The 20132-nt window shown below is 37.3% G+C and overlaps 1 protein-coding gene across 1 annotated transcript in view; it reads left to right on the plus strand.

The window, feature by feature from the left end:
• The window catches only part of LOC119474775 (nucleolar and coiled-body phosphoprotein 1-like), a 111290-nt gene that overhangs the window by 59960 nt on the left and 31198 nt on the right, over positions 1 to 20132 (plus strand). Inside the window, exons 10-11 of the mRNA XM_037747056.1 lie at positions 137 to 232; positions 2087 to 2089. Coding sequence (XP_037602984.1) covers positions 137 to 232; positions 2087 to 2089 — 99 coding nt within the window. The remainder of the gene's footprint in view (positions 1 to 136; positions 233 to 2086; positions 2090 to 20132) is intronic.

Consider the following 20132-nt stretch of genomic DNA (forward strand, 5'->3'; position numbering starts at 1 on the left):
AACATTGTGTACAGTCACACATCACATGTAGAACCTCTTCTGCTTTATTCCACACCCTGTTATCATGTTTGAAATCAAGTTGTTTTTAATGTTTATTTCATACTGATGAAGTAACAGTAACTATCACTTGCTGCAGGCCGGACTTTGATTCTTCCTCAGAGGTGAAGGAGAAGAAGAAGAAGGAGGAGGAGGAGAAGAAGAAGAAGAAGAAGAAGAAGAAGAAGGAGAAGGAGCAGAAGAAGTCAAACCCCAGCACCGAGGATTTCTAAAAAAGATCCTCTCACATGTAAGTTTTTATTAACATTAAAATGTAACTGCATTCATGAACATTTTGCACACACAGTTGGGTTAGGTAAATAATAATAGGTTAGGTAAATAAGGTTATTATATATTATAACTATTTATTAACTGATTAAATACTTGAGTTGAGGACACACCTGTTCTGAGTCTTATCTGGGTTGTGAAAGGTGAAATATCAGTGTTCAGATGCAGCCACCAGGTTTGTTACTAAAACACTGAGGGGTGAATTCACAAAAGGATTGTGCGGCTTTTGTAGCCGCTAAACCTGCACAAATAAGACAAAAAGAAACTCTCAAAGAGGGTGAAATACACCCGTAACTGTGCTGCTTAGCCAACAGCGTCTCGGTGCTCCTGTGATAATTACACATATTTAAATTAGGAAATATTCTGACATCTGACAGACGGGAAGTCTTCAGACTGACTGTGAGTCAAACCTCCATTTACATTCCTTCACACACTTTATGCAATATATTAATGAAGCTGTGAACATCAATAAACTCTTATGTTTTAAGAATACTTACATTTGTTTTTCTGTCACTTGTATCCAGACTGACAGACGCTAAAGTCACACAATATTCCTATATTGTCCTAGAATGATCCCATATGATGGAGCAGGATGTCAAAGTGATTGATTTTCAGAAGGTGTTTAGTTTTGATTATAACTTATTGATAACTTATGGTAAATGTGATCAACCTATATGGGAACATTTCACTATTTATTCAGACATTTCCTAATTATTTTATCTATAAAGGGTTTCTCAAATTAGTTCACAACATACTGTATGTTATCATGGTATAAAATTAGATATACCATGATAGACATGTTTATCCATATCACCCACCCACACTTGCAGCTTAAATCTTAGTACCCACTGTATGCATTTTAAATAATGTGCTGTGTTTCTATCAGGAAAAGAGACGAGGTGATCCAGGAGACGCTTGATGGAAGTGAGATGGAAACAGCATTAAGGCATCTGCGAGTTGGTGTTTCTGATGCTCCTGAAAATCACTTTAAACACCAATAATAATTGCATTCTTTAGGATGAGTTTGCAGTTCTTCACTTATATAGCAGTTTGTATGTCAGGAAATTATCCTATTTGTATTTGTTAGCTGTAAATAAGATGCATAATCCCTTCAGGTGAAGTCTAAATATCTAAATCAGACCGGTGATGTTGGCTGTTCGGTTGACTTCAAATTGGTTAATTGCTGCATTTCTGGAGTTTAATTCAATATAATAATGACATTTTTTACTTCCATTTGAAGCACATTTGCCCAGTGCAGCTTTAAACACCAATATCTGTAGTTGTTTATCAGTTAAATGAATGAATCTGAGGAGTATGGTCATACTGTGATACTCTCTCTGTGCAGCTCTCAGACTGTCCTCAGTTATACGTTAATGAAGAGTTTCTGTTATAAATCACCTGCACTTTAAAGCCCGCCCTGATTACAGTCCTTTTTTATCCCAGAGCTTCATTTATCACGCTGAAAACGCTTCTGCACCCTTCGTTGGATTATTCTGTTGAGAATAAAATCAAGTGTTTATACATTTGTGGTGTCGATCGTGTCTTTTGGAAAAGTGGATTCATCCTTTAACAGAAGAACAGAATGAAGAGGAACTGCTATAAGAATATATGATTCAGGTGTAAAATTCATCAAACCGTTAGTGCTTTATCTGGAACAACAGAAAAGCTTATTGGATATAAAATACAGACATTTTATTAAAACTGCTAAAACTCCAAAAGACATTATAAATGTAGTAGAAGTCGTTCCAGCTCTTTGCTCCAGTGTGTCCCTTTGACTCCATGTTAAGCGTCTTGTAGGTAAAGTGTGTTTTTACTATGATCATATGAATAATAACACAAACATAAGAGTTTCTATCACACTGTTACTAGACCACATGTCTTAAATATCTGGTAACAAAGTGATGTTAATTGTGTACTAAATGGCACATAAATGTAAATTCACTAAAACAAAACTTTTGTTTATTGTATTTAAATATAGTTTGATGCACTACATAGATTGTATTAGGACTTCAAAACTGTGTCTCTATTTTATAACTTTTTATCAATATTATTAATATTAAAACCAATTCATATTATATTTTTCTCTTTTAATTTACCTTTTTGGTAAGTATGCATATATATATTTATTTATATAAATATATATTTATGTATATAAATATTTATTTATTTATCATTTATTTGTATATGTATATATATATATATAAAAATATATATATATTTGTATAAATACATATATTTATTTATATAAATTTATTTATTATATATATATATATTAATTTATTTTTATTTTGTATGTATCTATTAATAATTAACCTAACCTGTATGTCTTTAGACTCTGGGGGGAGACAGAGAGCAGTTTGGGGGGATGGGATCAAGCAGAAGTTTAGTTTCACTTTTGTGTTTCCTCCTCAGTCAGTGTTACGAAGTTTATTTCCCGTTATCTTAAAGGTATTGTAACTACTTTATTACTTTATTAATCTTATCTCCAGAGTCTGTGTAACATCTGTTTAGTCAATTATTACATCTAATTCCGAACAACGACAAGAATAAACAGAAAACTGATCAGAAAAGGGTTTTTATCTGTTTGTTATTAATAAGGCTGACAGTGCAGCGCTTTATGTAGGACCACTGTTTTAAAATAGTCTAATAAACCAGATGAACAAGTCTCATTTATGTTGTTTGGTTTTAATTCAACACTATGATCAACATCCATTCAGCGTCGGTAATATGGAGTAGAACCTGCATCTGATTATTTTATTAGGAGTCAAATGTGACGTGTTGCTGTTTTCTTCGTCTTTATATCGGCAGTCTGAGAAACAAAGCAAACAATCAATCTACTATTTAGTCGTTTCACTGAGTGAGAAAAAGCAGAAACTCCATTTCTCCACTTTAAGACTATAAGATAATGAAAGTACTGACAGATGAACATGTTGTCACATGCAGCAAGTTCTTCATTTAGAGGATCTGAAACCTGCAGATATTGAAGTTGACTTGATGTAACTGTACTGTCAGATCAATGTGATTAGTCATTGATAACTTGTCTCAGTCCTAATGTATAATTACCCTTATAATAATCTAATAATAATAATAATGCATGTTAAAGTGAGGAGTGGGGTAACTGGGCTACTTTACAGAGTCAACTTTTACTGAACTTCTCTGATACTGATATATATATATATATATATATATATATATAGGTTTAAATTATCGTTTATCATTATATCTTTTTTTTACCTGCTTACATATTTGAGTTGAGGACACACCTGTGCACATGCACATACTTTTTTTTGGTTATGAGTCTTTTCCTGATAAGGTGAAACATCAGCATGCAGATGCAGCTACCAGGTGAACACTGAGTTCTAGCAACATTAGAGTTGCAACTAAGGTTCAGTTGTTTTATTTCTGTGTGGCATGACGTCATACAGAGTTTAGATTATGATGTTTGTTTAACACAATAATCATTACATCTTTTTCTTTATTCCACACTTAATGTTTATTTTCATACTGATGAAGTAAAAGAAAGATCCATCCATGGACCCAGACGCAGATGGCCCGCGTTCGGTCCAGCCTCCAGACGATCAGTGAGTCTAATCTGTTAACCTCATAAACATTCTTTCACACTCTTTTTGAATATATCCTGATGAAGCTGTGAACATCATTAAAACCTTTCCAGCATGGTTACATTCATCTTTTCTGTCACTGACAGACACTAAAGTCAGTAAAATCATCTTCCTTGTCTTCTAGACCAGAACAGCTGTGAATGTTTGGGCCTTTACATCCTTATAATACTCATATTGTCCTAGAATGATCCCACATGATGGAGTTAAAGTGGGAAGTACTTTAAAAAGATTGTAGAAATCATTGAGTGGGAACAGAATCTACTTTTACTTAACTTCTCTGATGCCTACTTGGTAGTTTCTGTGTTTCCAGCAGTGGATGTTTAATAATCTAATCTCCCACCCTGGTGGTCTTTCTCTCTTGTCTACCAGATCCTCTACCAGCGGAACGTCCCCTGACTCCGGTGTGTCCATGAAGAGTGATAATTCAAAAGGTCACATCACGGATTTCTCTGTCAAGTAAGATTTAATAACATTAAAATGTAACTGCATTGATTGACACGGTTAAGGTTAAATAACATACTTGGTTAAAACTACAGTTGGCAACTTTTATAAAAAATAACTTTTTGTCATGTTTGACCAAACTGTCACTATATCCTGTAATATAATCTGTAAAAAAATCAGATTCCTCTTATCAGGGTTGTGAAAGGTGAAATATCAGTGTGCAGATGCAGCCACCAGGTTTGTTACTAAAACACTGAGGGGTGAATTCACAACAGAATTGTGTGGCTTTTGTAGCCGCTAAACCTGCACAAATAAGACAAAAAGAAACTCTCAAAGAGGGTGAAATACACCCGTAACTGTGCTGCTTAGCCAACAGCGTCTCGGTGCTCCTGTGATAATTACACATATTTAAATTAGGAAATATTCTGACATTTGGCACAAAATTGTCCATTTTCTATTCAAATGAGTAGAACTGCCCCTCTTAGTGGATTAGTTGAATAATTAGTTGTTTTGGTCTCAGTCGACTTAGATTTCTTTAGTTGATTAGTTGTTTTTTATGCTCTTTTCATGATGAATGACGTATTTCCAGGAAACTTCTGAGCACATCTCTGGTAAACAGCAGATTTAAAGTGGTGCTTTAGTGAGATTCTTTGTGGAGAAACTCAGTTTTACAGATCTGTCCATTAAATCAACTAATCGATTAGTCGATGAAATTGTACGAGTGTTAGTCTTTGGTCGAGGACAGCCCTACAAATGAGCCTCTTTGCAAAAAACGTCCAATTCTTGCAGCGCTAATAGCCACCTCTAAACTCTGATGGCCTCCTCCTGAAATATACAGATATTTATTAAAATACCAAACTCCAAAAGAGACCATTCCAGCTCTTTGCTCCAGTGTGTCCCTTTGACAGATCCATGTAAGTGTCTTGTAGGTAAAGTGTGTTTTTCTTCTGATGATCACATGAATAACAGAGAGTTTATTATCAGAAGGACACTGTTACTCTACCAGATATCTTAAATATCTGTTAAAGTGATTGTTGGAGCCATAATGTAGTTTGTTTTATTTGATCCTTCCTTCAACACAAGGTGACATGCAGTTCTGACATTGACCACAGGGTGGAGCATTAATGTAGGAAGTGTATATAGGTAAACTCCTCAGGTGATGACAGTCAGGTGTGTGAGACGGGACTGTTCACAGAAAGTAGCATCATTTTCATTTCATTTTGTACAGTCACACATCACATGTAGAACCTCTTCTGCTTTATTCCACACCCTGTTATCATGTTTGACATCAAGTTGGTTTAATGTTTATTTTATACTGATGAAGTAACAGTAACTATCACTTGCTGCAGACTGGACTCTGATTCTTCCTCAGAGGAGAAGATGGAGGCAGGTGATGATGGTTCAGTCCAGCCTCCAGACGATCCGTGAGTCTAATCTGTTAACCTCATAAACATTCTTTCACACACTTTCTGAATATATCCTGATGAAGCTGTGAACATCATTAAAACCTTTCCAGTAGAGCTGGGCGATATGGCGTAAAAATAATATTGTGATATTACCCTAAAATGTCGTGATATATTAAGGCAATATCGCGATAAAGCTAAGCACTTCATAAATGCTCGATTTAACCCTTTGATGCATACAATCACACCAATATGATGATTCTTATAGTCCCTGCAGTTTATGTCTGCATTAAAACCTTGTTGATTATATTCATTAGTGATTTCTGTTGGAACTATTTTAATCTTGCATGCAAAAAGAGGGAAATGATAAGTTAAATTTAACAAAACATTATTCAACAGTATTCACTTTAACCAAATAGTTATCTGGCAATACATGCTTTATATATTTTGATAAATACATAACACACACAAACACACACACACACTGTTTTTAATGGCGTGTAAAAAGTGTAAAGTAACTTCTTGTTATGTTTACCAGTAAGCTGTTATAACATTGCTGATAATAAAAATGATTATTTTCCCAGCAGTGTAGAAAGACTCACCAAACGCGAGGTGCAGCCTGTGGCCAAAACCTCCAGTCTGGTCCACTTATTCAGGCTGACAGCTTTGGTTCTGTTAGCTGGACGTTCAGATCGGTAGATGTGGAGAGGTGGGTCAGCTCTGTTAGCTGGACGTTCAGATCGGTAGTTGTGGAGAGGTGGGTCAGCTCTGTTAGCTGGTTGGCCAACGTTTCTCTCACTGAAGTGTAGAACTCCGGTAGAGCTTTCTCCGCAAAAAAGTTGCGACCAGGCAGTTCATATTTTGGATCAAGTGTCTTAATGAGTCTTTTCGGGCTTTTCAACTACGCTAACCGGCGTTATGATGTAGTTGTTTACAGCGGCCGTGATTTCTTTGCATTTTACACTCTTTTGTCATCTGGGATTGCTTTGGAAAGCGAGGAAGCCAGAGTCATTTGCTTCTTGGCTGGTTCTGGTTACTTTGGTCGTGTTCTCGCTACCGTGCTCGCTTTGCCGCTTCAGTTCTTCCACTTTCTCCGGGCTCCGGGCTCCATCTCTCTCCGCTGCTTCCCTCCAAATACAAAAACACGCTGGCCGAATACGTCACACACTCGCCCAGGAGAGAGGTCTGGATGGAGGCGTAGTCTGTGACGTATGTGTGTCTGAGAGGGAGCCGGAGGGAGAGAAGGAAATGCCAAAGCGAGTCTCATGCCGCGGGGTGGCTTAAAAACATTACATGACAATTTGTAGTCGATGTTCGCGATATAGTCATTTCATACACCGCGTGGGACAAGCCGCGATACATCGACTATATTCGATATATCGCCCATTCCCTACCTTCCAGCATGGTTACATTCATCTTTTCTGTCGCTGACAGACACTAAAGTCAGTAAAATCATCTTCCTTTTCTTGTAGACCAGAACAGCTGTGAATGTTTGGGCCTTTACATCCTTATAATACTCATATTGTCCTAGAATGATCCCACATGATGGAGTTAAAGTGGGAAGTACTTTAAAAAGATTGTAGAAATCATTGAGTGGGAACAGAATCTACTTTTACTTAACTTCTCTGATTCCTACTTGGTAGTTTCTGTGTATTCAGCAGTGGATGTTTAATAATCTAATCTCCCACCCTGGTGGTCTTTCTCTCTTGTCAGAAACTCAATCAGTCCCACAAATAAGACAAAAAGAAACTCTCAAAGAGGGTGAAATACACCCGTAACTGTGCTGCTTAGCCAACAGCGTCTCGGTGCTCCTGTGATAATTACACATATTTAAATTAGGTAATATTCTGACATTTGGCACAAAATTGTCCCTTTTCTATTCAAATGAGTAGAACTGCCCCTCTTAGTGGATTAGTTGAATAATTAGTTGTTTTGGTCTCAGTCGACTTAGATTTCAGGGCAAAAACTGCTGTTCAAAGAAATGACTGACAGCACATAAACATACACGGTTATCTGAAGTTAGGAGCGTTTGCTGAATCTGACGGGACACACTTGTACGACGGTACAAAAAGAAGTATGAGAAAGTTAAGATAAGAATATGAAGATGTTCTTGCATGAGGCCCGTTGTTTGTTGTAGCTATTATGGGACTCAGGACTATTTATTTATAGGAAATTGTGACATTAGTACATTGTCCCTACTTGTTATTTTATCTATCTTTCTTTCTGTTATTCCATCTATCTTTATCTAGTATTTTTCAAATTAGTTTCCATAAAACTGACAAATTCACAACATACTGTATATAATCGTGATATAAAATTAGATATGGCATGATAGACATGTTTATCCATATTGCCCACCCACACTTGCAGCTTAAATCTTAATACCCACTGTATGTATTTTAAATAATGTCCTGTGTTTCTAACAGGAAAAGAGACGAGGTGATCCAGGAGACGAATGTTGGAAGTGGGACGGAAATTTTGTTGAAGCATCAGCCATCAGGGACTTCTGCTGGTCAGCCAGCAGTGGATACCGGATTGGTCCTGCAGCCACACAAGCAGCAGCTGAGACAACAGCAGCAGCTGCATGTGCATGAGCAGCTGCAGCCGTCGCAGCTGATGCAGCAGGCGCATCTGCATCATCAGCAGCGGCAGGAGTATCTGCAGCAGCAGGAGGCGCAGCGGCAGCAGCAGCGGCAGCAGGCACATCTGCAGCAGCAGGAGGCGCAGCAGCAGCAGGCGCAGGAGCTTCTGCAGCAGCAGCAGCAGCCGTCGCAGCTGATGCAGCAGGCGCATCTGCTGCAGCAGCAGCAGCAGGAGGCGCAGCGGCAGCAGCAGCAGCAGTAGGCACATCTGCAGCAGCAGGAGGCGCAGCAGCAGCAGGCGCGGCAGCAGCAGCAGCAGCAGGAGGCGCAGCAGCAGCAGGAGGCGCAGCAGCAGCAGGCGCAGCAGCTTCTGCAGCAGCAGCAGGCGCAGCAGCAGCAGCAGGATGATCCCTCTCAATCATAATTTATGTACCACTAAAAGTGTGTTGTCTGTTTCTGCAGAGACCCTGCAGCCTTCTGCCCGTATTTCCTCTATCCTTCTTATTTTGCTTTACTCTGGACGCTTTCCCTTATGAAAAAGTACTATACTTCAAGTTTATTTCATGATGTATACTTTCTGTAGTAAGTATACTAATATCAATGTAGTATACTTGTAAGTTTACTAATTCAATACTTATTGGGACTAAATTGGCTTTTTAGTTATAAAAGGATACTTTAAGTGTAAGAACAGTCAGCTTTGAGTACACAACTAGTTTACATCTAAGTTGTATTTTGTACTGCAACTATACTCTGAACTATACTACAAGTGAATAGGTATACTGTTAGTTTAATAGTTATATACTTACAAGCCAAGTATACCTTTCTGTATGAGGCAAGACTACTTAATTATACAAATTAACTCAATCAAAAGATTAAGTATAAGTATAAGCCAAGTATACTTAGACTTTACTGTATACTTGTCTGTATAAGCCAAGTATACTTAAGTATATCTCTGATAAGTACATCAAAAATAAACTGAAAGTATACTCTCTTATTTTAAGTTTAAAATAAGTATACTAATAGCACACTTGAGTAAACTTCTATTGGTAAGGGTCTGGTCGTCTGGCCCCACATGGGGGTGCAACCTCCAGCCAATAACGGCGTGCAGGGTGTGCAGCCCGTTCAGGTGGTCAAATACTACCGCTTCGTCACATCCCTCGGCTTCTGATACCAAGACACAAGCATTAGGCTACACATCAATGGGCACAAGTCCACCTTTAGATGCTTTGTGTCCGTATTTGACGGATGAGAACGGGGCCAACGAATGTTGCATCTTATACCTTTAAGAAAAGTTCTCTTTAAACAAAGCAAATCCATTTAATCAACAATTATTTCTATTGTTATGCTGAGTTTGTTTGAACCTGCTGTGGTTCCTGCTTTGAGCTTGTTGACCTTTGAGCTTGTTGGCCTTTTACCTTTTTGTGTCATTGATACCCAATGAAAACAACATTATTATAACATTTATACGCTGCTCACCTAATAATTAAAATGTCGTTTGGTACGAGGCTGTTTTCAGAACAGAGGGAGGAAGGTTGCGTGTTGTTGCTCTGGATGTCGTCTCTAGACTCTCAGCACAGAGAGGACGGAGCAGACTGAGGGGTTCTTCTGATGAAGTCATTTTAAAATTAAACAACTGTTACACCGTGTCCTAACTGGAGACGACGTGAGCGTCAGCGACAAAATCATCTTGAATACATTGATTTCTATAAATAGCAGATAGATCCTATCCTGTCATGAATATATATTTTCATACTGTTGGATCATCTGTGAAGACTTTAAGTCTTTTTTTGTATTATTATTATTCTGTTGAGAATAAAATCAAGTTTTCATGCATTTGTGGAGTCGATTGTGTGTTTTTGAAAAGAGGATTCATCCATTAACAGATAAACAGAAGGGAAACATCGTCTGGTATAAAAATCTATGATTCAGAAGCTGCAGCTTCCTGAGAAACTTGATTTGACTAACTCACACTGCTGAAGCCTCATATTAACTTCAATAAAGCTTTGCATTTTGTTTAATTTGAAGTTTAAAGTAGCATAAAATGGAAAAAATAAAGCACAAGTACTTCAACATTTATTTTATAACTACTTTACTTTAAAATATTTCATTTATAAATATTTGTATTTTTTTTTATATAACAGGGAAACACCAAGAAGGAATTTCATACCAAAAACACCATAACTTTGGAAGATACCAATTTCATTTGACTAACTTACACTGCTAAAGCCTCATATTAAAGGGACTATTTGTAACTTTCAGAAATGGTTCTTAACAGCGACACCTGTGGCCGTGAAATCAACGAAAGTTAGCGTCGGGCTTGTGCTCGCTCTAAATACACATATCGCTCAACACAGTGAGGCGACACACGTCAGCTAAAACCACAATATCACTCTATATTTCAGCTGCTTGGCAGTAATGTTAGCTGACCAGACAAAGGTCTCTCCATGAATCAATGCTGATACTGTGTTTGCTTCTCCTGCCTCAGCGCAGGCTGAGGCAGTGGGACTCCGCAGCGAGAAACTCGTCTCCCTCCGCCCGCAGCCGGAGAGAGCAGGGAGACACCGGCACCCGGTCGGTAACGAGACGATAACGTTTCTCTCTGCGGAGCCCCGTCACTTCACAAGACACGGGAAACCTCTGTTGGTCTGGGGAAGCTGCAGCATTTATTTCTGCACAAACGTCCACTGTTCATTCACTAGATATTCTCAGAGCTAAACTAACTCTTCTGCAGTGTGGAGTGAGCGCGCGTTCACGTCTAGAGGTGAAGCGAGACAGCGAGGACGCGCACTGTCTGAGTGAAGGCAAGCAGGCAGAGGAGCGGGGACGCAGGCCACATGCGAGCGCGCATGTATCCCGACCCGGTACATTTATACGCTTAAAAAGTGACAAACAGTCCCTTTAACTTCAAATAAACCTTTGATTTCTTTTTCTTTGAAGTTTAAAGTAGCATAAAATGGAAAAGGTAAAGTACAAAATGTATTTTTTAACTACTTTGCTTTATAAACATTTATTTATTTTATTTATTTTATTTATTCCCCACATCCATTAAACTTAACTGTCCATTTAAAAGCAGGGACATAAGAAGTGCCATTCCATAAATAGGGGTTTCTATTACCGGTGTTAACTCTTTATATGTCAACATATTTGCTAATTTTATATTTTCATAACACCCAACTTCACACTTAAAACCTATCTTTACCTCACATTTCTAAAAACGGACCCCCTTTTATTATTTTTATGTAGATTAAACAACACCTTGCCACCTTGCCACCCCTCCGGTCCGAGTTGGTCTCGTCCGTGTGTCCAGCATCAAACGCACATGTTGGGTGTGTTGTGTTGAGGATTGCAGCGATATTACAGCATTTAGTGAACCTCTGCGCTGTTACGTTGCTGTCTGCTCTCTAATGATCACCGTTACAATGCGTTAAGTGTTACAGGCATTGAGAAACACTGAAAACAATCAGCTTTATAGTAGGAAACACTTGTTGTGAGGAGGTTGACACGCGTCCCAGCGTGTCTGCAGACGGTTCCTGTTCACCTGTGAAGGTATGTACACCGACACTCTCATGATGTGTTTAAAGACCTGAGAGGCTGCTCGTTCATTCCATCATTCCGTCATGTTCATGTGAGTTAAAGTGTGAACTGAAGTGGGTTTATCTGGCTAACAGAGGGTCTGGGTATGATCAGATAATCCATAATTCATTTGTAATTCAAAAACGAACATTAATTATGGATTATCTGATAATACCCAGACCCTCCTTTTATTTGGTTTTTGCATTTTTCTCAGGTTATTAGCTTTTAAAAAGTACCCTTGAAAAATAAAGAAGTAAAAGAGAACATGTCTGATCTTCTGACATCTGATCTAATCAGCTTGAACACATCTTGGAAATAATCAAGAGTCTTAAAATCAGTTTTCTGCAACATTTCAGAATTTTAAGCGCCTATTTGGCGACCATTCCTCAGGGGCCAAATCAAGTCCCCAAGAAGAGCGCCGGTCGCCGATCCCAACTTTCGTAGTGTCCAAACGGCGGTACTGCAACTTCCATGTCCGTCACGTGATGCCGTTGGGCCCAAAAAGACTTTTCCCATTGACTTACATTGGGAAAGAGACGTCTGTAACTCAGCGGATACATTTTTTTGAGGTGAATCAACTTCCCAGTACGAACACTTGAATAGCCCTTATTTAAAAAAAATAAGTTTTTAAAGTTGTAAAATGCACTAACAGCTGAATCCAGAGTTATTTCCTTTCCTCTGTTCATGTGAATGAAACCCAGACCGTGACGTTGGGACCCCGTGACCGAGTCATGTGACCGAGCGGACGCTACTGCGCATGTCCCAGTTGCCCAAGATCCGCCAAGATCCGGGTACGTTTCCAGACGGAAGTCGAGCCATTTAGCGCCACTGAGCAACTCTCATAGGAATGACCGGGCCCCGCCTCCAACGCTGGATCCAGTTCTCTTAATACATCCATGGGCCAAATTGGCAGCCCCGATATCTATATCTACATCTGTGCCAAATTTGTAGCTTTTATCACAAAATACACATTTGTTACGAATATTTCAGTTTAGCTGCCCCGCTATAAATCACCTGCACTTTAAAGCCCGCCCTGATTACACTCCTCTTTTATCCCAGCGCTTCATTTATTACGCTGAAAACGCTTCTGCACCCTTCGTTGGATTATTCTGTTGAGAATAAAATCAGAAGAGACTGAATTGAATGGTAATTTATTACAAAGTGCACACATTTATGAATAGTAACAGTCTTTGGCGTTTTAGACCCAATGTGACATAGTAAAGGTGAAGTGATGCCGTAGTTGGATTAGGATTATTCCCCCTGGGTCTAGACACTGGTGATGGTGGTAGTGAAGATTGATGCAGATCCGATGAATGAAGTGGAGCAGGATTACTCTGATGGGATGAATCTGGAGGTGATGGGGTGGTGGAGGGTCGCATCAGTTTGTGCTGATACTGACACTGAAAACAGCATAGAGGAGAACAGTTTTAAACTTTTGACAGCAACGATGTGATTGGTTTAGGGAGATATGGCAAGATCTGATTGGTCTCTGAAAAGAGAGAAGCCCATAATCAGCTGACAGTAATAGCCCATGAGAGAGAGACCCAGAATGACTGAGCATGAATGAGATTGCACCTCTAGTCTTCCTGACTGAATTTACACATAAGCTTCATTAAAATCAAGTGTTTATACATTTGTGGTGTCGATCGTGTCTTTTGTAAAAGTGGATTCATCCTTTAACAGATAAAACAAAGTATTTATCAACCATTTAACAAAGTATTATAATACATAGCATCCAAATAATGTTTATAGATGGTTTACAAAGCGGTTATTTACCATTAACAAAGTGTCACAAATATCTATCTATTTAATGTTTATGTTTCTTAAAGGTTTAAAAAATAATTTCATAATCATTAATAAATACTTATAATATAGAGTATAAAATGTTATGTGTGGAACAATAAACTGTTATACACACACACACGCACGCACACACACACACACACACACACACACACACACAACATTATATATATATATATATATATATATATAAAACCTTTATTTAACCAGGCAGGTCAGTTAAGAATAAAGGCTTATTTACAACGGTGATCATAATAAAGTGTTAATATCTACCTTGATAAAGATTAACAAATCACCTGGAGACTATATATCAGATTCCAGTGTGGACTTTACCTTCAGATTTCACCTGTGTTGACTTTGACGAGAGTTTAGGGGTCAGGTTTAAGTAGTTCATTTTGCCTCTTGTTCATCTGTGTCGCAGTGTTTTCCACCATCTAAAGGTATTGTAACTAAGTCTTTTATATACTTTAATTAATCTTATTCTATCATCTGTTTATTTAATTATATTATTCAATCTGCTCAACAAAAAAAACAAAACAGAAAAACAGATCAAAATTTTTTATTTTGTGGGAGGGAAAAAAGGAGAACGACAGTGTTCTTCAGGCTATTATGATTGATATGGACATTATGATTACATTAGTAGACTATTTATTAACAGTTTATTGTTGTACACATTTTACAGAAGATTACTGATGATTTGTAAAGGTTTACACAAATCATCTCATAATCATTAACAAATACAATATACTATATAATGTTATGTGAAACAATAAACTGTTACACACACACACACGCTAACATTAAAGCATTACTAATAATTAGTAAACATTATTAATTATAATTTGGGTGTTTAACAGTAAAATAACTCAACTAAATTTTAAGTAACTATCAATTTACCAGTTATATATATGTATTCTTATTATACCCCCTGTGACCACGTCTTCGGGGTATATACAGCTCCACGTGTCCGTCCTTTCGTCTGTTTTGTTTCCAGAGCAGAACTCAGAAACTATTTAACTTAGGAACTTCACATTTGGTCTGATGGTTGACAGGGTGGTCTAGTTGTGTCTTTTGGGGGTTAGAAGTCCAGGGTGTCATAAATTTAAAAGATTTTGTGCACCCTGGACTTTAGGAAGGTGAGTTAATAACAAACTAGATTGTGCTCAATAGAATAATTCTATTAGGTCCAAAAGGGCAAAACCTTTTGTCTTGTTTTTAATGGTGGCTATAAATGATGGTTATGATACAGTGTTATGGTGATATGTACAGGTGGTAATAAAGTTTATTACTAACTGCCCTGTTAAATATTAACTTTATTACTTTACCTGTAAGTATCACCTTCGTGTGTTGAGCGGTTGGGTTTAAGTAGTTCATTAGTTTGACTTTTGCCTCTCGTTCATCTGTGTCGCAGTGTTTTCCACCATCTAAAGGTATTATAACTAATTCTTTTATATACTTTAAGTAATCTTATTCTATCATTTATTTATTCAATTACTGTATATTATTCAATCTGCTCAACAAAAAAACAAAACAGAAAAACAGATCAGAATTTTTATTTTGTGTGGTGAAAAAGGAGAAAGACAGTGTGCTTCAGGCGACTGTTTTACTCGTCTCGTCTTCACATGAAAACAAAACTAGTTTTATTTCTGTTTTTCTTTTATTTTCTTCAGGTCATTTATTTTGTTGTTTAACTGAGCAAAAAGAGTGGACAAAAGCTGAAACTCAACCTGCATTTATCTTTCTCTATTTTAAGACTATAAAATGGAACAATCGATGACGAACACACAAACAACAGCAGCTAATTCTTCCATTAGAGGATTTGAAACCTGCAGATGTTGAAGTTTACTTGATATAACCACAATGTCAGATCAATGTGCTGCTCAGCTTGTTTTAACTCGTCTCATGGACTTTACACCCTGATCATATTTATATTGTCCTAGAATGATCCCACATGATGGAGTTAAAGTGGAAAGTACTTTAAAAAGATTGTAGAAATCATTGAGTGGGAACAGAATCTACTTTAACTTATCTTTTCTGATGCCTACTTGTTAGTTTCTGTGTCTGGATGTCTAATAATCTAATCTCCCACCCTGGTGGTCTTTCTCTCTTGTCTACTAGAGTCTGTACCAGTGAAATGTCAAGTAAGCTTTAATTAACATTAAAATGTAACTGCATTGATTGACACGGTTAAGGTTAAATAACATACTTGGTTAAAACTACAGTCGGCAACTTTTATAAAAAATAACTTTTTGTCGTGTTTGCCCAAACTGTCACTATATCCTGTAATATCATCTGTTAAAAAAATCAGATTCCTCTTCAAGACTGTTAGAGACAAAAATGAGATGATTACAGGGTCGTGTGTTTGATTATCTTTCTTCCAGACGCTCAGAACATCGGCGTACTAGGTCTGACCAGTCATATGGTCTCGTTGTAAATTTCAAAGAAAGCCGCCCCTATCTGAAAAAGAAGTAAGTTTTTACTGACATTAAAATGTTGCCTCATTATGAACATTTTGTACAGTCACACATCACATGTAGAACCTCTTCTGCTTTATTCCACACCCTGTTATCATGTTTGAAATCAAGTTTCTTTTTCATACTTTCACCTAGAAACTCCACTCAAACTATAAAATGTTCCACATCCTCCGTAGGTGCTGGCTATTATTCAACTTTTAAATCAGATTTAACTTTGTTTGGAGCTTCTCAGACTTCTACATCAGTGTGTATTGCACTCTGTAGAGTGATGACATCAGAACTAGAGTGTGGTCGTTTAACTGAGCAAAAAGAGTGGACAAAAGCTGAAACTCAACCTGCATTTATCTTTCTCTGTTTTCTTACTGGTCACACAACAACTTACACAACTGGTCTCTGTTTGGGCCTTTACCCCGTATAATACTCATATTATGATGAAGTTAAGTTCTGGAAACTTCTCTCTTTTATAAAAAATAACTTTTTGTCCTGTTTGCCCAAACTGTCACTATATCCTGTAATATAATCTGTAAAAAAATCTGATTCCTCTGCAAGACTGTTAGAGACAAAAATGAGATGATTACAGGGTCGTGTGTGATTATCTTTCTTCCAGATGCTCAGAACGTCGGCATACTAGGTCTGGCCAGTCACAAGATCTCGTAAATGTTAAAGAAAACCGTCCACCTCCTAACCAGAAGTAAGTTTTTACTGACATTAAAATGTGATTGTACACATTTTACAGACACTTTCTGATTTGTAAAGTTTTATACAAATCATTTCATAATCGTTAACAAATACAATATAGTATATAATGTTATGTTTGGAACAATAAACTGTTACACACACACACACACACACTCGCTAACATTATAGCATTACTAAATATTACTAAACATTAATAATAATTTGGTTCTTTAACAGTAAAATAACTAAACTAAATTTTAAGTAAGTTTAATTTACCAGTTATATATATATATATATATATATTCATTATTATTATACCCCGTGACCACGTAGTCGGGTATATACAGCTCCATGTGTCCGTCTGTTTTGTTTTCAGAGCAGAATTCAGAAACTATTTAACTTAGGAACTTCACATTTGGTCTGATGGTTGACAGGGGGGTCTAGTTGTGTCTTTTGGGGGTTAGAAGTCCAGGGTGCCCTAAACTTCCAACATTTTGTGCACCCTGGACTTGAGGAAGGTGAGCGAATAACAAGCTAGATTGTGCTCAATAGAATAATTCTATTAGGTCCAAAAGGGCAAAACCCTTTGATGTTTTCAATGGCGGCTATAAATGATGGTTATGATACAGTGTTATGGTGATATGTACAGGTATGGTAATAAAGTTTATTTCTAACTACACTGTTAAAAATTAATTTATTACTTTACCTGTAAGTATCACCTTCGTGTGTTGAGCGGTTGGGTTTAAGTAGTTCATTAGTTTCACTTTTGCCTCTTGTTCATCTGTGTCGCAGTGTTTTCCACCATCTAAAGGTATTATAACTAAGTCTTTTATATACTCTAAGTAATCTTATTCTATCATCTGTTTATTTAATTATATTATTCAATCTGCTCAACAAAAAAACAAAACAGAAAAACAGATCAGAATTTTTATTTTGTGTGGTGAAAAAGGAGAACGACAGTGTGCTTCAGGCGACTGTTTTACTCGTCTTCACATGAAAACAAAACTAGTTTTATTTCTGTTTTTCTTTTATTTTCTTCAGGTCATTTATTTTGTTGTTTAACTGAGCAAAAAGAGTGGACAAAAGCTGAAACTCAACCTGCATTTATCTTTCTCTATTTGAAGACTATAAAATGGAACAATCGATGACGAACACACAAACAACAGCAGCTAATTCTTCCATTAGAGGATTTGAAACCTGCAGATGTTGAAGTTTACTTGATATAACCACAATGTCAGATCAATGTGCTGCTCAGCTTGTTTTAACTCGTCTCATGGACTTTACACCCTGATCATATTTATATTGTCCTAGAATGATCCCACATGATGGAGTTAAAGTGGAAAGTACTTTAAAAAGATTGTAGAAATCATTGAGTGGGAACAGAATCTACTTTAACTTATCTTTTCTGATGCCTACTTGTTAGTTTCTGTGTCTGGATGTCTAATAATCTAATCTCCCATCCTGGTGGTCTTTCTCTCTTGTCTACTAGACGGGGGTACCTGAGGATACACCCCATAAGGTCAATCAGTCCCCCTCCTGATTTCAAAGAAGGATCCTCTGGCATGTAAGTTTTTATTAACATTTAAATGTAACTGCATTCATGAACATTTTGCACACACACAGTTGGGTTAGGTAAAAAAATAATAGGTTAGGTAAATAAGGGTATTATATATTATTATTATTCTGCTATTAATATTAATAATAATTAGTTGTTTTGGTCTCAGTCGACTTAGATTTCTTTAGTTGATTAGTTGTATTTTATGCTCTTTTCATGCTGAATGACGTATTTCCAGTAAACTTCTGAGCACATCTCTGGTAAACAGCAGATTTAAAGTGGTGCTTTAGTGAGATTCTTTCCGGAGTCTTTAAATCAACTAATCGATTAGCCAACAAAAAGTCTAGGTTCTGTGTCTGTTCAGAAAACTTGAAGAGAGAACGTCAAAGAAAGCCCTCTCCTAACCAGAAGTAAACTTTTACTGACATTAAAATGTTTCTTCATTAAGAACATTTTGTACAGTCACACATCACATGTAGAACCTCTTCTGCTTTATTACACACCCTGTTATCATGTTTGACATCAAGTTGGTTTTAATGTTTATTTTCATACTGATGAAGTAACAGTAACTATCACTTGCTGCAGGTCGGACTTTGATTCTTCCTCAGAGGTGAAGGAGGAGAAGGAGGGGAAGAAAGTGAAGGCGGAGGTGGCAGAGGTGAAGTTTGCGACAGCTGTTGTTGGTTCGGTCCAGTCTGCAGACACTATGTGAGTCTAATCTGTTAACCTCATAAACATTCTTTCACACTCTTTTTGAATATATCCTGATGAAGCTGTGAACATCATTAAAACCTTTCCAGCATGGTTACATTCATCTTTTCTGTCGCTGACAGACACTAAAGTCAGTAAAATCATCTTCCTTTTCTTGTAGACCAGAACAGCTGTGAATGTTTGGGCCTTTACATCCTTATAATACTCATATTGTCCTAGAATGATCCCACATGACGGAGTTAAAGTGGGAAGTACTTTAAAAAAGATTGTAGAGGGCGGCTGGTTAGCTCAGTCGGTAGAGCGAGCGCCAATGTAAATGCCAAGGCTCAGTCCTAGCAGTGGTGGACCCGGGTTCGAATCCGGCCTGTGGTCCTTTCCGCATGTCATTTCTCTCTCTCCCCCTTTCCAACACTCTATCCACTGCCCTATCAATAAAATGCTTAAAAATCACCCCAAAAAATAACTTTAAAAAAAAAAAAAAAAAAGATTGTAGAAATCATTGAGTGGGAACAGAATCTACTTTTACTTAACTTCTCTGATTCCTACTTGGTAGTTTCTGTGTTTCCAGCAGTGGATGTTTGATAATCTAATTTCCCACCCTGGTGGTCTTTCTCTCTTGTCTACTAGATCCTGTACCAGTGAAATATCCTCTGACTCCGGTGTGTCCATGAAGAGTGATAATTCAAAAGGTCACATCATTGATTTCTCTGTCAAGTAAGCTTTAATAACATTCAAATGTAACTGCATTGATTGACACGGTTAAGGTTAAATAACATACTTGGTTAAATAAAACTACAGTTGGCAACTTTTATAAAAAATAACTTTTTGTCATGTTTGCCCAAACTGTCACTATATCCTGTAATATAATCTGTAAAAAAATCTGATTCCTCTTATCTGGGTTGTGAAAGGTGAAATATTAGTGTGCAGATGCAGCCACCAGGTTTGTTACTAAAACACTGAGGGGTGAA

Source organism: Sebastes umbrosus, chromosome 16 (assembly GCF_015220745.1).
Source record: "Sebastes umbrosus isolate fSebUmb1 chromosome 16, fSebUmb1.pri, whole genome shotgun sequence".
In the NCBI taxonomy this organism is placed as follows: domain Eukaryota; kingdom Metazoa; phylum Chordata; class Actinopteri; order Perciformes; family Sebastidae; genus Sebastes; species Sebastes umbrosus.